The sequence below is a fragment of the Aulonocara stuartgranti genome, assembly GCF_965226115.1.
Source record: "Aulonocara stuartgranti genome assembly, chromosome: 5".
Lineage (NCBI taxonomy): Eukaryota > Metazoa > Chordata > Actinopteri > Cichliformes > Cichlidae > Aulonocara > Aulonocara stuartgranti.
The window spans coordinates 20,266,774-20,286,095 of NC_138943.1; the positions used below are offsets into that span (position 1 = coordinate 20,266,774).

Below are 19,322 nucleotides of genomic sequence, written 5' to 3' on the forward strand. Positions count from 1 at the left end.
TATTTGATTAAATGATAATTCTTATTTTTCTTGGCCTTCAGGCAATTACTCCGATTGATGCAGGCCAAAAAAATAATTCTAATTAAAACAAAACTGAACCTTTATTTAATTCTTCATATACTCCAAACTTGCATTCAAGATTTCAGCTCCTGCAGGGCAGTTAGATTTTCATTTAGTGAGCTCTTCTTTTCCTTTTGTATTTTCTGTGTAATGGACTCATTGTTCAATTGAATTTTTCATCTTTCTGAGCCTTCTTTGTACTGCTATGTGATATATTCAATTTACTAAGCTGTGTCATGTTCTGCGTGTCATTTAGCTCATACACCTGTTTCTGCACAGGAATGCATCTTCCAACTCAACACTGACAAATGAAGTGTTAAAATGGGGTTGTGCAAGCAGCCAAAAAACACAGGAAATACAATTTCAGTCTCAGAGTTGTGATTAAAACCTCAAATTTACTCATCCGATTTCTAAAGTTTTAGGTTGTTTTTATGTCATGAAGTACAAATGAACCCAAAAAAAAACCAAACTCTTGAGGTCTTCAGTATTAGAAGAAAGTGAAACACTTCAACCAAACCGAACCTCTTCAAGGCAGTGCATGGGGGGAAAAAAGATACACATCTTAGATATCCATGTTTCCTGGAGTTTATTTGAGTTACAAAATATGAAGTGCCATTAGCAGACTCCACTCACAAGAGCGTGCCAACCTTCTTCTGTTACAAGTATTTACACCCAAAAATTAAGAATCTGTCCATCTACATTTCCACACTCTGTGTTCTGGTACGTCCCAGAGTACCAGTCTCTCTGTTAAGCTGTCCATGTTGGGTCCGTGTTTTTTTTTTTTTTAAATTCCTTTTAAATATTTAAAATATTTACAAAGTCCCATGTTCAAAAACTCCCAAATCAAACTGTAGCTTGTTCAATGCAAAGGCAGGTGACAGAGGGGTAAACTGCTTCAGTAGTGTGAGAACATGAGCAGAGCTGGTGGAGTTAAACGAAAAGTCTTCTACAGGGTTAATCCTCCTTCCTCTAAAGAAAAGGCCTGGGCGAGGAAGTCTGTACAGAATTATTTAAAATTACATGCTGAAATGTCTGATCTGGTGCTGAGGTACCTCAAAGATCCTAATTTCTGAACCAATGATTAACAATCAATCAGGACAGATGAAAGAAACAGGCCCCTCAGAGAGTCGTTCATCAACCATCCTGACTTTTTTTCTTCCTTCCTTCCTTCTTCAGAGCATCTCCGAATATTAAAATAAAACTCCAATAAATAGAAATACAGCAGAGAAATGGTCAAGTAAGACTCATTCTGGTTTGATCCATCCCTGAGTTCTTTTGAGAAGGACAAATATACCAGACAGGAGTGACAAGAGAGGGGGAAAAACATAAAAAGAGGAAAAAAAAAAGACTGATGGGGAAAGAAAAAACAAAAATGTGTTGATAGGACTTATCCTACACATTCCCACTGTGTCCAGGAAAAAAAAGAAAAAATATTCCTCTGGCTTCCTGAGGCTCATCAACGAGAAGATCCATCCTCCCAGCAGTGGACGTCACACAGAGGTGATGACTATCATGAGATGTGGCGAGATGCTTGAAATCCTGTTGAGAAGGTCGGGGGCGAGCTGGGATAAGTGGCTCTCTGAAAACTCGCACGGAGGGAAAATCTGAAGCACATAGGCGGGCTGGGAAGTACAGAGACACATATCAGTTGCATGAAAATACTGAGATGGGCATGACTTTTTAATATTCAAAAGTGTCATTCAGTAACAAAGAAGTCAAAAAGTTTTTAATTTTTTCTGTCTCAAAGAGTGAGTGTGGGACTCAGTCCCCAGGTAGGCCACAAAAGTTTATTTTTTAAAATTAAATTTGTTTACAAAAATTATTCAGTCTTGTAAGGATTTCAAGATCTATTTATATCTATTTTTTAACAATAGATTGATCAAATATGACAGCGTCTGTTAAACAAAGAACAAAGAGATCCACAGGATACAATTCTTAGAGAATGAGTAAAGTCATTTAAAACTTTAATAGAAAAAAATCTATTGGACATTTCAGGAAAATTTTGTACAAAAAAAAAATAAATAAAAATAAAATAATAAAAAGCCAATGATTAAAAAAAAACTGCTACAGGGTGTCAGACTTGTGAAGTGTGTGCTAGAGATGCTGCTTTATTGAAATGAAAAGAAAACCTGTGCACTTCAACTCCTTCGGGTACAATATGAAAACGGGTAATATGCAAACGGAACCAGGTAAAGACAGTATGGCACAGGTCATGTGATCAGTCATTTACATGAACTGTGTGGGGCAGTTTCTGTCTGACAAGGATCCCTACAATAAATATGTTTCACGGCCTGTGAAAGTCCCATGTGAGTTATGCATATACACAAATGCACTTCCAAAGAAGCCTAAACCCTTTACTATATGGTAAGGACTCCACAAGTACTTTGGCCAAGTAAAATGTATGCCATCAATCCTGTAGAACCAGTTCTGTGTTTAAAATGAAGCCATCAAATGGTATTGAAGATCAGAAGATGATAAGCATCAAAACATGTTTGTTTTTTCTGTGCTGCATACTCCAGGAAAAAAAATTAGGGAAGATCAAACCAATGGCCTGATATGCAGCTGAGAAGCCCCTTCTGTGTGTTTAATACACTTAAACCAGCCTTTAAACTGTTGTATAAGCCAGCGTGAAATGTATGGTTTTCAGGGTTTTTAAATCGGTTTTCAGCGTTATTTTGTTATCGTTTTTATTGTTAACTCTGTTTTCCTGGGTCTTTTCACGTGTGTTATGAATAAATCTTTTTTTTTCGGTACCGGTACTAGTTTTATTTTGTTGTATTTATCTGCGACACCTTAAAGGCCGGTCCGTGAAAATATTGTCGGGCATAAACCGGTCCGTGGCGCAAAAAAGGTTGGGAACCGCTGGTATAAGCCACATAGGACAGACAATTAATAAAACAGTGATGACTTACCTGATTGGAACCTGGGTTGGGGATGTTGATAATACCAGCAGCCAACTTTGTCTGCAAGTAATTGATGAACGCTGCCTTAAGAGCTTGGGTCTGGTTCAGGACGTCATCTTGATCTCGTCCACAAGGCAGAGCAAGGAGGAGACAGTAGTCGGTGTCTCCCTGTGGAGAGCAAAAGGTTCATGTTATTAGCAGACAGAAACTTGTTTAAAACAGGGAAGTAAAGCAAAAAACGCACGTACAGTCATTCTTCTGGCTACACTCTCCAGTTGTGAAGCCTCCAGTCTCATCCTCTGGACAATCCTAAGCAGTGCACCTCCTTCTTGTAGGGGCAGTGATCGATGAGCCAAAGCTTTGTTGCCACAGACGAAATGCAGCTGGACTGCAGCGGTGTCGTTTTTAAGTGCAAGCAACCCTTGCCACACAATAGGGTATTTCTATTTAAATGAGGCAAAAACAAAAACAACAAATGAATGAGACGAGGCTAGCTCTTGCTCAGACCAACCACCTTGTTTAATCTGTTGGGAGATTTGCCTTACCGTGAGTAACTGCACCATATTAACAGGCTGTGTCATCTTGCCATCTTTTGCCTGGTGGTCCGCACCCTACAAATTCAAGAAACAGTTAAGAACAACAGTACAACTAATCTTTGCTTTAAAAATGTTTTCGTTTAAGGTTCAGTTTTCTTTCCTTCAGTTCTTATTTTAATTCATAATTATTCTGAAACCTGCAGTTCATGACAGTGTTAAACTGCTTTCTTATATTAAATGATAGGTTCTCCATGTAATCCACAGCCATTATGAGGCACTTGCTGTTATTAAGCTGTGCTTTTATTGTATAAACCAACTGCTAGTTATACACGTCCTTTGTACCAACACAGATCTGTCAATACTGATTATGTTGACTGTCTTTTTAAACATCACGCACTCACCGCAGCAGGTGTGACATTCATTGGCGGCTGGGTAAGTCCAACAGCAGACGCTTCTGGCATTTGAGAATGGATTCCTCTCGGGTTTGAGTACATCCCCGGGTAGTCTGTGAATGAACCACTAGGTCCAGGTGGCATCAGCTGAACCCTGTGGGGAGATGCCATTGCTTGTCCGGATTGTCTGATTCCCATCATTCCATCCTTAGGAAGTGGAGAGTGGGGCCTCTTTGCCTCTAAAGACTTTGTTATATCCTTATCGGACACACCTTTAGACAAAGCATGTGCTCTTGGAGATAGAGAGGTCTCCTGAATGTGTCCAGAATGAGAGTCTGCGGTTGAACGATCCCCCTGTTGATGCAAAAGAACACGCATGTCTCTCTGTGCTATGTATGTTTTGTCCAAATGGCCACTACTCCGCAAACTCCCACGAGGATCGGGCTGCAGAGTGTCCAGCTTCAGCTGTGCAGGAGATGACTCATGACTCCTCAAAGAACCTGGGTTTACTTTGAGAACCTTGTCTCTGCCAACAGCCTGAGGTGAGGTAGGCCGTGGCTGCATGGCACTAGACCAAGAGGAGCTGAGCGACTCACTGTGCATGCCGTAGCTCATCACAGAAAGAGGTGGAGTATTGACTCTGACATCTCCCTGGACCAGATGCCCCACTTGAATTGACTGAGTAACACAATGTGGAGACATTCGTCCCAAGCCTCCAGGCACACTATGAGGTGGCATGATAACAGACTGCTCGGGATGATGCACGCCAGCAATAAACTGTTGCATGGCAGGATGGCTAGTGGATAACATAACTGGAATACCCTTGGGTGATGAGGAACCAATGGGTGAAGACACAAATGGAGAGTGTGCGTGCCCTGACTTACGTGGGGACCGTGGTTCCTGCTTGACCCCACCGAGATGTGAAGGAGTTCTATCACTAAAACCTACGTGGTTTCCAGGTGGAGAGGGTAAATGGGGGCTTATTGCAGGGCTTATGGCAGAGGTCCAAGGCGGTTTGGTTCCATCTGTACCATGAGGATCAGCACTATCCATTTTCTTTGGATGTTTTAAAGGCATGTAATCTTGATGGTAACCTATTACCTGCTGGTTGCTTGGTGGCAGACGCTTCACTACTCCTTGAGGTCCAGATTGGTAAGCGGAATCCATCTTTTCCAAACCAGTGTTTTCTTGTTTGATTGAAGACAATCCTGACTGGTGTTTACTGGGATGCCCATGATCCATCTGTGATGAAGGCCCTTTTTGAAGCCCTGGCTGGGAATACAAATCCTGCTTGGGTATGGATACCAGTTGCTGAGATTCCATCTCACTTGGTGTTGCTGATGGGATCTGACTTATCTTTGCACTAATTCGCTGGGGTCCCTCTGTTTTTTGACCAGAATGGCTCAATACCACCACTCCTTCAGATGTATTTACTCTCAGACCTGGGCAAGATCCAGTGCTAAGAGTGGGGCTCTCAATAATGAAGCGTGTGGCACTTCCTCCTTCATCACCAGCAGGCAGCACAGGATATGACCCAGCATCATCTTTGCTGGGCCTATAACTTGGTTTGGCTATAGGAATGTCAACAATGTTCATGTTCACCTTATCCTCAGGCTCAGAAGGATTGCAAATACGGCTGATAACAGATGTGGCAGTGGATGCAATAACAGAGATCACAGACTTTGTCTCAGGAGTCGTTTGTGGAGGTCTAACAATAGGTGGGGCAGAATGCACTGATATTTTACTATCAGACAGTGATGACTTATTTGACACAATGGCTGTGAGCTGAGAATTACTTTCAGATAGGTTCTGATCTCGAAGGTTTGGCAGATTACTTGAAACAGAGCTGCTGCCTGTCTGTGAACTAGTTGTATGTTTCTTTAAAATCTGTCTCAAGTCACTTGTGCCATGATCAATATCCTTGTTTTCAGACTCTGATGGTAAAGGCTGGTTTTCCTTGGTTGGTAATGGCATGATTGGTAAGGAAGAGGCACTGGTATCTTTAGAATGATGGCGCCAGTCTGGTGGAGAAACAGGATTTCTGCTTGTTTGAGGGGGTCTGACATTTGGGTTGTTAGCTCGTGGTGACAGAGAAGGAGAGTTGCATTCAGATGGCAAGTGCTGTGGCTTTGTGCATATTGGACTCTTGGATTGCGGGTAAACAGACTTGAAATGCTGGATGTGTTCTTCTGAAGATGACTCTGTCTCTGCGTTTACATCTGTAGCTTTGACTGCTGAGGTTTCAGGCTCTGTCTTCCAAGTAGCAGGAGTAATAACTGCAGTAGTTGCAGCAGCAGCAGGTGTCTCAGAAAAAACCTTTGCATCAGAAGCTGTACTATCTGCTAATGGGGTTGCCGATTCCTCAGTTAACGAATGTCCATCTTTCAAATCCTTTCTTAATTGTTTCTGGCCTTTAGGAAAACGTTTAGGTGTTCTAGGTCTTCCCTTGGGGCCCTTTTTGGGTGTGTTTGGGAAAGCGGGTTCCTCCTGGACAGAAGATGTATTTGTTTCATCTTCCTTGATGTGCTGAACCAAGTCTTGAATCTCAGGTTCTGAGACTACATCTAGATTTGCTGGAGGTGCCTGGGTTATTGAATCAATAGCAGCCATCAGTTCTGACTCACTGGCAGGATTAGATGTTTTTTCTTCCTCTGGGTCACTTTTTACATCTGTATGAGGGACAGGCGGTGTTGGTTCTGTTGGAAAGGTTGGATCTGTTAGTTTAGCAATGTTCTCCACAGCTTGCTCCAGTTCCAGCTCCTGTGAAATTACATTTTTTGATGCTCCCAGGAGCTCCTTTTGGTCTGAAGCTGCATTTTCATTGTCTTCATTGCTGGAGCCTCCTTTGTTAGCATTTGTGCACTTTAAAACCTGTTCACTGTGGTCACCATGTCTAAGACTTTTTGACGAGTCTTCTGGAGTCCCAGGCTCTTCTTCTCCTAACTGAAGAAGGTCTTTCACCTCTGTTGCATGCAGTCTGATTTTGAGGTTCTTGAGGACTGGTGACTTGGAATTCCCTGCTTTTCCTCTAAGAGTTTTCTCTTTTTCTGACATGGTTTTCTCTTCCAGGTTGGAGGCATCTGCCTCTTTTCCATTTGATTTGTCATCATATACCTTTTCATGGAGAACATCTTTACCTTTGGCCAATTCTATGCCTTGTTTGACCATCTCCTCTTTCTTTTCATCAATTTTCAGCGATGGATCTTCTTTACCTGAAACTGATGACTCTTGCAAAGGCGAGGTATCTTCATACGTGAAATCATTTTCCTGACCATTATCATCAGCTGCCTCAGTTTTGTCCCCCTTCCTTGTTGATCCAGATCCTAGTGATGTGGGCATCTGATTTGATGAACCCTTTGTGTCATACGGTGGCGTTCTCCCTTTTGACATTCTTGGAATACGTTCACCACTTTCTGATTCATTTGAATCCGTGTCTTTACCATCCAGTTTAGATTTTTCTACTTTAGCAGTTGCAGTATCATCACCTTGCCTGCGATTCTTGGGAGGCCGACCACGTTTATTTGCATGTGTTGGAGTTGGTGGATCTGGTTCAGTATTTTGTTGTATGGCATCTTTGTCTGTACCACGTTTTCGGGCAGAGCGTGGCGACTCTGCAACATCCTTTCCGGAACGAACTGGTGTATCATCTTCAACTGGGGTGGCATAGACTGATTTAACATTTCTTCGTCTTGCTCTGCTTACTGGTATGCTGTGCTCAGAGGTATCGGGATCTGATCCATGGATTGGAGATTTGCCTGTGGACCTCGACTCACCTCTCGGGGATGAGCCACGTTTCAGCTTCTCTCTGTCAATGCGCTCACTCTTGCGTGTTGCTTGTTTCTCAGTACCTGGTGCAGACGCTACAGGAACAGAAGCAACTTGTGCAAGAGACTTATACTTCTTATTTTTTATTTCTTTTGTTTTATTTTCTTTCTGAGATAAGACTGGTTCATCATTTCTTTCACTGTCAACTGGTACCTGTACTTTACCAGCTTGAGATTTTATGTCACCTTCATTCTCTGATCCTAATTTACAAGTGGATGGAGTCTCTTTCTTGAATACTTCCAACTGCTCAACAAGACTAGGCTGTACTGGACTACTGGCTACAGGTACTTCTGGTTGTTTTGCCTCAGGATTCAGCTCTGGTTCAGAATTGCTAACAAGCTCATTGTGAGACTCGTGGCAAAGTTCTGTGAATGTAGGTTTTACATCCTCAATAACAATATCCAGCTTTGCCTCAGACGGAGAATGTCTCTCTCTATTCGCTGAATAGTTGGATTCAGATGCTGTAATGGGTACAGGCAGAGAATCTGACGTCTCAATTGGTGGGTGCTGCATGGAAACAACATGTTCCTGATCCGTTTCTTGTTCCTTTTTGACAGACACAGGGGGACATGGATCATGGGGTGGGTTTAGTAAAACACATATGTCATCAGGTGGAGGAACGTCTTTGATCACAGTTTGAGTGACAGACGCTGGTTCGAGTTTGGGTTCAGGAACTACATTTTCAGCAGGGGTAATTGGTTTAATTTCTGCCTCTGTGGTAGTTTCTGTTGTTTCAGGTGACTGCAGAGGTTGTTGCTCTTGAACAGGAGCTTTTTCTACTTTGTTTTCATTTGTGGGCATAGTGTCTTCTTTTGCCTCCTGTAGCTGCTGAGTTTTATTTTTCTGTTGCTGTAGTCGTGTTAGTTCCAAAAAACGACTATGGAAAAGGACAACAGGCCCTGAGTCAAGTTCACCATCTCCTGCTGCTTGCTGACTGTTTTGCTCAGGTTCCTCATGCTTGCGTTCCAGGTGCTGAAGTCGTCTCGAGTCCAGCTCAAAGACAGCGCTGTGAAGGAATCGGGAGGCAAATAGCTCCCTGCGTTCTTGTTCCTCTGGCTTAGGTTCCTCTTTCCTGTCATCAAGTTTATCTTCCGATCCAATTCGAGTCTTTTTCTTTTTCATATACCAGGAAGGTGTTGGTCTTGGTGCTGCTTCCACCTTTTCAGTGTCTTTTCTGTTACGCAAGTTTACAAAATGAGAATCGTAGTCTAAAAATGACCAGTTATCTTCTCTGGAAGATGACAGAGATTTTGCACGCTCAAGCAGAGCCTTTGTGTCAGGTGTGATAGTCTGGTCAAGTGCAAAGGAGTAGAATTTATTCTTCTCAAGCTGTGCTTGTTTAGGGTCTGAAAATCTGTCAGCTCTTGGTCTTTCAGAAAAAGGCATAGATGTGGAGGGCACAGGAGAGTGGGGTTTGGGCTCTCTGTCCTCTTCGGAGTCGGATCGTACTTCCCCAGGCTCCAAGTCATGACAAATAGCGTACTCCAAACGTTTGCGATTGTGAATGTTTTTATTTATATTTTGAGAAAAGTTCAGATCAGGTAACAAGCCTTGTTTAATTCTGCTTTCCCATCTCTTTTGTTTCTCGTCCTCCACAATGAGTAAAGGAGTGCCTGTCTTGTTAACTTGTGTGTTATGTGTCCTTTTGACTAATAACTCCAGATCTGATTGAGATTTTTCATCATTTCGGCTCAACTCTTTCTGAGGAGGATCTGCAAAGTCCTCATCTGGACGATTCGAGAAATGTCCTGGAGGGGAGCTGGTGGTCCAGTCTAGATCTTCACTTTTTTGTTTAAAGCTCCTGTACACACGCTCTCTCTTTATCCCTGACTCGGAGTCAATCTGGTCTGGTTTCTTTAATTTGTGGGACGGAAAATTATCTGTGACATCCTCAGGGGGTTTACCAACTTCATGCACGAGGCTCCGATGCTCCAAGTCCTCTGTTTCAGTTCCTTGGGGACTAGCTGGTTTGTCAGTTTTCTCAGACTCGCGCTGTTGCTGCTGCTGATGCAAACGTCTGTTTTGCTCCATCTGTTTGCGATAACTTTGAGAGGTATCAATGTCAATGTGGTCTTCTTTATTCTTGGCACTTTTGTTAATTTCAGAATTTTGACCAATTTTTACAGAAGTATGGTGGTCTGGTTCTCTTGTACTGTTTTGGTCTGCAATACCCTCTTGTGAAAATCGTCTGGAGGAAGGGTGCCCTAGATGTTGTTTGGACTCCAGTGGGTCCAAAGATCCCTCTGATTTCTCTCTTTGTACTTTAAGGTCCTCTTGACCATCTTTTGGAGTTCCACTTTTTTCATTTTTAGGTCTTGAATCTTTCCTCTGGGAATCTTTGTGTTTGTCTGTATCCATTTCTTTCAAATATGTTGTACCTGCACCAAAGTCAGAAGACTGATTACCATCCTCCTCCTCATGCCTGCTTCTCTTCTGACGAGCAGTCCTTCCTGCTCCAGAGTCACCAAAACGCCTTTTTCTTGCAGCACGGCGATCCAAATCTACTGCAGAATCTTTTCCATCAGTTTCAGACTTAACATGCTTCTTGAGTCGATTCCTTCCATCCAAGTCTGAACCATCACTTTTACTCATGTCAGATCGTTCACTTTTTGCTAACAGAGTACTAGTAAGAAGGTCGCCATCCCCTTTACATTTCTGTTTTTCATGGACATCCTGGTCTGATCCTCTTCCCCTTCCAGACCCTCCATCAAAACCAGTCTCAGGCTCTGTTTCAGGTAGTGGATTTGATGGGGATTGCCCCTTTGCTTTTCTTGATTTGATCTTTTCAGCTTTGTCGCCTTTCTCTTTCCGTTTTGCACGTTTGGGTTTCTCAGTTCCAGATAAACGATCCGACTGACTGCTCTTCTCGCTCTTGGAGGGATGTTCTAGCAGGGTCTTTTCAGATTTATCAAAATGTGGTGGTGACACTGAACTCACGCTGTCACTTCGTTCAGATGACTGGCTGTAAACTCGTCGTTCTGAGTCTCTAGGAACCCGCTCAGATGCTGAAGGTGATACTGTTGGACTAATAGGTCGCCTTGGATGGGAAGGGCTCCACCTGCTGCGATCAGCTTCAAAACGTTCTCGCTCCCTTTCTCGTTCCCTTTGAATATATGTGTACTTCCGGATGTCTTGCTCAAAGGGGTCTCTGTAATCCCTGTAGTCTCTAGGGTCTTCATGATAGCGTGGGTCAAAATGATCCCCTTGATAATGTTCAAGTTCAGGAAACCGGTCTCTGCTGCGGGCAGCATACTCTCTTCGAGTGTCCTCTGTATAGAGGCCAGGGGTTCGTATATTCTCATAGTAAGCCCTTTCTGCTGCAAATTCATGATACGGAGCTCTGCGATCCTCTCTATAGAGTTATGGAGAGAACACAAAGTGTAAAGTATTGAATCTAAATAATTAATTTGTAATTGAAATATTGTCACTAATGGAAGAGAGATTCAAAATATCACCACTTTCACTAGCAGCAAACATTTTCTATCTGCTTAATTTAAAAAAAGGCAAAGCAAATAAAGTCATTAAACAGAAACAATAACTGTATTCAGATAACAATACTGGTCGTTTACCGTCGTTCAGGAGGGATTTCATAGAAGTCTCTAATGTCTTGTCCAGATGCCTGCATGGATCGGTAGAAAGCCATCTGACTCTCTTGACTTGCAAAATCCACCTATCATAAGTGAATAAAACACAAAAAGATTTAAAAAGGGGGCAAAAAAACATTAGGATTACATTTTATTAGTTAAACCTTCACTTGATTTTTACCTTTATTTTATTGCCACCAATCTTCCAACCTTTGGTCTCTCTTACAGCTGTCTGAGCAAAGTCGGTGTTGTTGTACAAGATGAGAGCCATCCCCTTCAATCTATCAAACACCACCTTCAAAAAAGAAAAAAATTAAATCAGATTTATGGGAGTACTAAAATCAAAAGTATCAAATCTTAAGGAAGAGAAAAACATCACCTTACCTTAACTACATGTCCGTAGCGGCAGAAATGCCGCGTGAGGTATTGCTCTGTAATATTGGCTGATAACCCATCAAGCCAAACACATGTTGTAGGCATACTCTTTCCAAAACCGAGCTGCAAGGAAACAAGACACAAATATAGATATTATAAACACTCTAATCTATAATTTTGAAAATATACACATACACAGATGAGAAATGGTAAGATTGCTTAGTGTACAAACACTACCTTTAGTCTGTTGGCTCCCAGATACTCTCCATCCATCTTCTTTATAGCCTTGCAAACACTGGCAATATCAGAATACTGGACAAAGGCATACTGGGGAACTCCATTTACTTTCTTGATGTCAATGTCCTTGAGACAAAAAAGAGAGCAAATACAAAATGTTAAATGTAAAATATACAAACTTACGTGTGTAATTCAAAGTCAGATGGATGCTTACCACAATTTCACCAAAGCGTTGGAAAATGTCGAGAAGCTGTTGGTAACTGGTGGTCTTCTCCAGGTTCCCTATAAACAGTGTCCTTGTGGCCTTTGGATGGAATTCATCTATTCGCCCATCCAAAGGCCTGAACTCATTTTCACTTTCTGTTTCTGGAGGAAGAAACGGATTTATCATTAATATTACTCACATGCTATTTGAATTTTGGTTCAAGCCTGTGGAGGGAATTAATGTGTCTGCAAATCTGCCATATTTATCAGAAAAAATACAAATTTCTGTGACTTTTGTTGCAACCTACCTGGTCCATTCCAGGCAGTGACTTCAATAAGCATGCCAAAAAACAGCTTTCCTTTGGAGACACTAAGGGCTTTTTCTTGATCCTCTTGCTGTCTGAAGAATACCAACCCATAGCGGTCTTCTGATGTTCCATGGATCTGAACTGAAGTCACTTTCCCATGTTTCTTGAATTCATGGAAAAGTCCATCTTTCAAACTCGTGTCTGCATTGGAAAACAGAATTACTACAACACTACTAAAAACAACAGAATTCCCAACGACCTAAAGAAGAAATGACTCCCACTTTAATCTGTTGACAGGAAGAGGCTTTCATCTGGCTCAAATTATTTTTATTTCACAGCTTAGTTTGGTTTGCATACCACGAGCATGCTAAATGTGTAATCAAAAATAAAATTAGAAAACATCTGTATGTAAATGAAACAATAACTAATAAAGTGATCAATCTCTGTCACCACAAATCTATACAATGCCCTGCAGCAAACAGTAAAGGAAATAGTAATTTTATTTCATTAAACAACCACTCTTTACCATCAGAAACTCCCTTTTACAAGAGCCAAAAATTAAAGTTTTTAAACATGGCTACATTTAACTACCTGCAGCTAGTCCCCTACCTGCAAATAACTACCTCCTCATGTTTCAGATCATGTTGCCTGTAGGAAATGTACTTTCTAATGCCATTGAGGCAATAACAAATTCAAGGATATGGCAAGGTTATTGAGCAGAGAAAAGACTTAACTTGGTCCACTGAGAGGTAGATGAACATTAAAAACTCACCTGTTGAGCGTACTGGTAGATTTTGCACTTTAATGCCAAAGCTCCTACGGGGCTCTTCAGAGTCAAGCGCCATAGAGGACTGAGGTGGTGCGTGTGTAGCTGATGACTGAACAGAACGAGCCTGCGATCCATCACTTGAGCTGCTGTTTGAATCACTGTCAATGAAAGTGTAAAACGATTAGACACTTCTGTTTACACAAGTCTGAGTAAACGGATTATTTACAAATTGTCCAGCATAATCCCAATGCTTTGTCCATGGACAAATATTCATCCATCATTTGTAGATTAAAAAACGAAAAAAATTCCCACCTGCCACTGCCTGTGCTGCTTGTGCTGCTGACTGAATCAGAGCTTGAAGATCTGCTGTGAGATCGAGATCTCGGGCCTCTCCCAGGGGACAAAGGTGCTTTTTTAGGGGAATGAGGAGTTTTGAGGGGTTGCCCCGTGGTACGCTGAGGGGAGGGATGCCTTGACTGTGAGGAGTGAGACGATCGACTCCGACGGTGATGGTAAGTCCGATCGACACGCCGTCCTCTGTCATCTCGGTACAGGTCACGTCGTGAAGAGTTAGTAAGAGTAAAAGGGTCTCGGATTCTAGAGTCAAAGTGTGGGTCTGACGCCTCAAAGCTTCCCCCAACAGAACTGCTGCCTGGGCCAGCAGCAGTAAACACAGAGCGATCGCGGTAATAATCGGCGTTGTAGTGACGCTGTCTGTCAAAAGTACCACTGCGGTCATGATGTCCATATGGGCTGTGATCATATGCACGTTCACGGCTTTCTGAGCTACTGTAAATTAAGAACAGGACAGACATGAAAATAAAAAGTATTAATCAGACTCTTAACAAAAAAAAGAAAATAAGCATTTCACTTAAAAATGCACTACAGCAATAAATGGCCCAAATACTGGCACTGTCTGTAAAAGCTCTGAACAAAAAAAACCAAAACAGATTACATTTGTCACGCTTCTCCAAATCTAATAACCTATACATCTATGATGTAAATTCACAAACAGTCACAGGAAAACAAGCTGCCCACAAACTTTCAGAACTTTATTTCAGATTTAAGCTATGTTGCTCTTAGTCTCCAATTGTTTTTACTGGCACAGCAATAAACACTGAGGTTTCAGAGGTTGACTGTTCATGAATTATTATGAATATGGGGAGAAAATACAAATCTACATAAAACATTTCTCCCAAATATTCAAGTGGACATTTGTTCTAATGATCTATGTGGTATGGAGAAATGCCATGCAGGGTTTGGATCAGTGCATGAACTGGAAATAACAAGTCATAAAACTCAAAAAAAAACAAAAAAAAAAAACTGAGCAGATACATACATTTAATAAAATTTACTTTTTTCCCTTTCCCTAAAAGCAGTGCAAAACTATGATTAAACAAAGCACGAAGGAAGATTAGGAAAGAAAGTATGCAGAGGGCAGAGAAATACCAACCTTTTAGAAAAGAAGTTACCGAAACTAATCCAAATAAAATCTAGGTGGTCAGAATGTGAGAGACCTAGGCAAAAACGCTTCACGTATTCTCGCATTGCATGTTATGTTCATGTACTGAGCACCAGGGCAGTAGATTGTTGACGTATAATCCACAGTTGGGCTTATTTAATTCTCTTCACTGGATGGAAAAAGGAAGAAAAAAAAATATACAGAAATGGACCTTTATGAGTATTGCAACATGTAGAAAAAAAAAAATCATAGGAACATAAAACCTCAATAAATAAATATGGAATAAAATATTTTTTTAAAAAGATGATGAGCTTCAGGGTAATCGGCAGATTCCAGGTTGACTACTCAGTAAGTTGGAGCCTGAGAGAAAAAATACATCCAATGGGATCGGTCTCATTTCACTGTAATTTTTTAAAAGTTTTATAGTGGCAGGGGAAAAAAATATTCCATGGGTTAATGTTAAGTTATTTAACATCACGCAGGTCAGTAGACTCCAGACAAGTATCAGAGTAAATAATATCCTCCTGGACTGGTGGGCCGGATACAACTCCATAATCAGTGGGTGTCATCTTTGTTTACTGTCATGTTACTTAAAAAAATGTCTTCAGCTTCCTCTAAGATACTTGGAGTGCTTTTTCCTGATTGAGGTCTCAAACGGCTACATCCATACTTGAGTAATCCAAATGAATGGCAGCTACACCTATCCACATCAGTACATCCAGCACAGGGTATAATATTGCGTACATCCAGGGGGTTACATCCCAACTATCCACTCTTCATGTCTTCATGGCAAAAGCAAGAATAGCTCCACAAACGTTGTTGGTGGCCAGGTGGTTGGATCCTCTGTGTTCTTGTGAAATCTTCTCGGTGCAGCGTCCATATGCGGAACAAAACCTGTTTTTGATTAAGTTAATCTCATCCTAACATGACAATGATACCTTGGAACTACACCAGTCTTTCTTCTAATGTGTGATGACTGTAAGGTTTCTTCCATCCACTCGGTCAAAAGTTAAATCCAGAACAGGCTGTATCCACAAGTGCAAAGCGCAAAAAAAGAAAAAGGAAAAGTAATGAACAGTCCAGCAATTAGTCGTTGCCTTGAGAAAAAAAAATGATATCCCACGATGGAAGATTTCTTCAAGTGAGTGTATACCTATATAGATACTTCCAAAATACGTGTATCCATCATAACAGTGATGTACTTCCAGCTTCACGTGATTCCAGATTTTTTTTTTAAATTAAAGATAGATTCCATGTTGATTATAAAAAATATCCGCAAGCTCCCCAAGGTAGACTCCCACAAAATGTAATAAATCCACAACTCACCAGGATATTCCACACAGATGTAATATCCACATCAGATGTCAAACTCTCAATATATAGTTACCTTACCAAATGATAATGTGTAGTTAATTTACTTAGATCCAATGGGCAAGGCAAGTCAAATAGGATGAAAAGTGGAACGATCCCTAGATTACCTTTGTGTAACCCCTTGAGGCATCAATCCCTTACGGATACCCCCCACTATGTGTTTAGGTTTAACACCTGTGTGATACCTATGTTTCCCTGGATTCGAAGGGGACGCCGTGTCCACTTACCCATCTATTCTCCGTTCATAACGTCCCTCTCTGGAGTGAAGGGACACAGGTGGCCCAAACACTGGACCAACCGTTCCCCTAGAGAATCCTGTAACATCTCGACTGCTCGAGGGAGAGCTGTCTTCCAGGCCCCGAACAGCACTTGGGACTGACCCGGGTTCATTGTAGTCAGTCCGAAGGTCTCTGTCCCCCATCTTGTTGACAGCATTGTGAGCCTTCTGTGCACTTTTGATATCCACAAAATCCACAAAGGCTGCAACACCCCCCTCTGAACCGCGCTTTCGCAGAACTTTAACACTCTCCACACGACCATACCTGAAATGGAGACAAAGAGGAAATTACATATACACCGGCCAAGAATATAGAATGTGCCAGTTTTTAATCAGCAAGCTTGCAAATGGCACTGACTTTGAAGGCAGGACTTTATGATAACGAACCAGAGACCACACATCAGAGGTGAACTCTCTGAACTTAAAAGTGCTAGCAATTGATTATACTGGATGATCACATTTGGGAATACTTGGAAAAAGAGGAAGTTCTAAGCAGTATTGATGACATTTCTATAGGACGTAGGATATGTAAAAAAAAAACGCACCATGTTTAAACAGCAGACCACTACATGGGGTGTGCAGCAATAAATCCCATTAGCAGGAATGTTTGTTTTCCAACTACTTAAGTAGTGTTTACGCCGCGTAGCAAGAGATTAGACACCTAGTGTTAGCTACAAAGCTACAAATAACTCTTATGAACCCCGGAAGGCAGTTTGTGGTGTTGGTTTGTTTTACATTTAAGCACTAAAGGGTAGCAAAACCTGGTTTGCAGTTTACAATTTCACAAATGAACCCCAACAACACTGACTAACTTAGCTTAGTTTAAGCAGCTACACTTATGGGACCGGGCGTGAGGCAGCTCTCGTAAATTTCCTTCTATTAGCAATCGGTATATAACACTCTGACGACCAGATAAACAACAGAGTATGAGGTTTTTCCAGTGGCTAAACTAACCGAATGCATTTAATGCTACTCTGTGGTTAACGATAGCTGCCGTTAGGCTTGTACACATCGTGAAAACGTCTCGACTACCCACAAAATGGTTGGTTGGGTGGAAGCTTGGTGGCTAGCGAATCCAGCTAATTGCTCCTTGGCGTTCACAAAAGTTCGAGGAATGTTATAAATCGTTCACCTTGAGGCCCGAGCGGCTCTGCTTCACATATGACTTCAATTTCCATCACCACGCTGCCAATAATGTGCATTCAGCACACGAGAAATAGCAATACTAGTAAAACGTAAAATGCTAACATTAGCTGTGTTAGCATTGATAGCAACCGCCTACCGTTCGTAATGTTAGTGAGACAGCTAGCGCGCGCTGTTTGGAAAACACGTAACCTACCGTTTAAAATGCTCCACGATTTTCTCCTCTCGAACGTGTTCGGGTAAATTTCCCACCCAGAGGTGTCTGGTTTCCCGAACCATCTTGCGCTACTCTTTCCCCCTCCACACACATATGATCTCGCACGTTTCTAATCCCTGCCGGTCGGAGGTCCGCCTGAACAAAATGAACGACCCGGGCCCGATGGCCCTGCTAACCGTTTAGCTCTAGCTGCTGCGTCCTCGATCTGTCTTGCGTGGACGCGCATCAACCTCGCTCTGGATGATTTTGGTTGCGAGACGCGCGTCCCCGCGATCCCTGTGAAGCAGACGGCAGGCAGCGGGCGATTTTCTCCCAGGGGGATCAGGTCGTGGAAAAGATTAATTAAAACAGCGAAAAGTAGAATTTTTAATCACTTTAACACGTTTATTTAAAAATTTGTAACAGTTGTTGACTTGTTGAATTAAAGTTAAACGAATTCTGTAATAACTACTATGTGAAATAGAAAGTCACCAGTTTCATTCTTTGCAGCGCTCTATCGCTCTGCCAAACCGACAGATAAAGGCAGTGAAAAAATAGTCTGCTTTACAATGCAACGCCTTGTGAGTCCCATGCAGTCAGTGTTTTTCAGTTATTATTGGAATGTTTAGTGAAAACAAGGGCAACGCTAAAAATAAATGAATCTATTATATCTTATCGTAATCAAACTACTGTTTTGACTGTAAAAGGCCCAGAGGGTGCCAACAGAGGAAGTACTGCATGAGGAAGTCAGGACTGGCCGAGGAATATGCGAGGATGGTCCTGGACATGTATGAAGACAGCGGGACAGTGCGCTGTAGGAGTGACAGATGGGTTCAAAGTGGGGGTGGGATTACATCAGGGGTCTGCTCTTCTGGTTTGCTGTGGTAATGGAGAGGTTTGGTAGGAGTCTCAGTGGACTATGATGTTTGCAGACAACATTGTGATCCGTAGTGAGAGCAGGTAGCAGGCGGCAGAGAGCCTGGAGAGGTGGAGGTATGCTCTGGTGTCAAACAGATTGCGATCCCCTAGCTCATCTCTGTCCAAAAGTGGACTAAAATGACTTAACATCCAGCCTTTTTATGGGAAAAATGATACAGAATGTTAAAACGGAGTTAAACGGTTAATCATCCTTAATTCTAATCAAATTCTAATCAAGAATAAATCAAATCTATATGATGAGTAAGAAAATGTAGTTTGAGTAATGACATGATTTTGATGCCTGACTATTTCACCTAGATTCTGGGAGCATTGTTATGACTGTGCATGTCCTTGTCTCTCTCTCTCTCTGTGAATGAAAGCACTATGTAAACAGTGTGTAAAAGTCCTCATCGTGCATGATTCTGATTAAAATAAATTATATTAAGTATGCTGTGTTTGACAAACACATTCATAAAGATAAAAAGTATATTCACATGTGATGTGATTTTTAACTTTGCCTTAAATTATCTGGGTGAAAAGTCCGAAAGAGAGAGAGAAACAACAGCACGGGACTCACGGAGCAAGCCTTCTGGAAGGAGGTACTCACGATAGTACTCACGAGTAGTCACTGCACATTGCTGATCCATGTCCACATTAAGTGGAATATCCCCCTAAAGTGCAACAGCCAAAATACCTCTAATTTACCTCTTTCATGTCATGTCTGTCTATTCCTCCACGTACCTGTACCACTGTTAAAGCTGC

General features: G+C 41.8%; 1 protein-coding gene across 4 annotated transcripts; it reads right to left on the reverse strand.

The window, feature by feature from the left end:
- Positions 1-629: 629 nt before the first annotated feature.
- Positions 630-17,931, reverse strand: LOC309706866 (msx2-interacting protein). Of its 4 annotated transcripts, none has more exons than XM_082533820.1 (15): positions 17,643-17,931; positions 16,254-16,568; positions 13,506-13,979; positions 13,197-13,351; positions 12,425-12,625; positions 12,127-12,278; positions 11,913-12,038; positions 11,685-11,798; positions 11,482-11,595; positions 11,286-11,386; positions 3,901-11,068; positions 3,509-3,574; positions 3,212-3,406; positions 2,973-3,131; positions 630-1,682 (listed from the first exon to the last, which is right to left on the reverse strand). In XM_082533820.1, the coding sequence occupies exons 1-15, from the start codon at positions 17,723-17,725 to the stop codon at positions 1,551-1,553; spliced, it is 9,555 nt and encodes a 3,184-aa protein (XP_082389946.1). In that variant the 5' UTR covers positions 17,726-17,931; the 3' UTR covers positions 630-1,550. The 4 variants fall into 4 exon arrangements, with proteins under 4 accessions (XP_082389946.1, XP_082389945.1, XP_082389948.1 ...); XM_082533819.1 differs by having other exon boundaries at positions 13,506-13,982; XM_082533822.1 differs by lacking the exons at positions 16,254-16,568; positions 17,643-17,931 and adding an exon at positions 14,647-16,227.
- Positions 17,932-19,322: the final 1,391 nt, after the last annotated feature.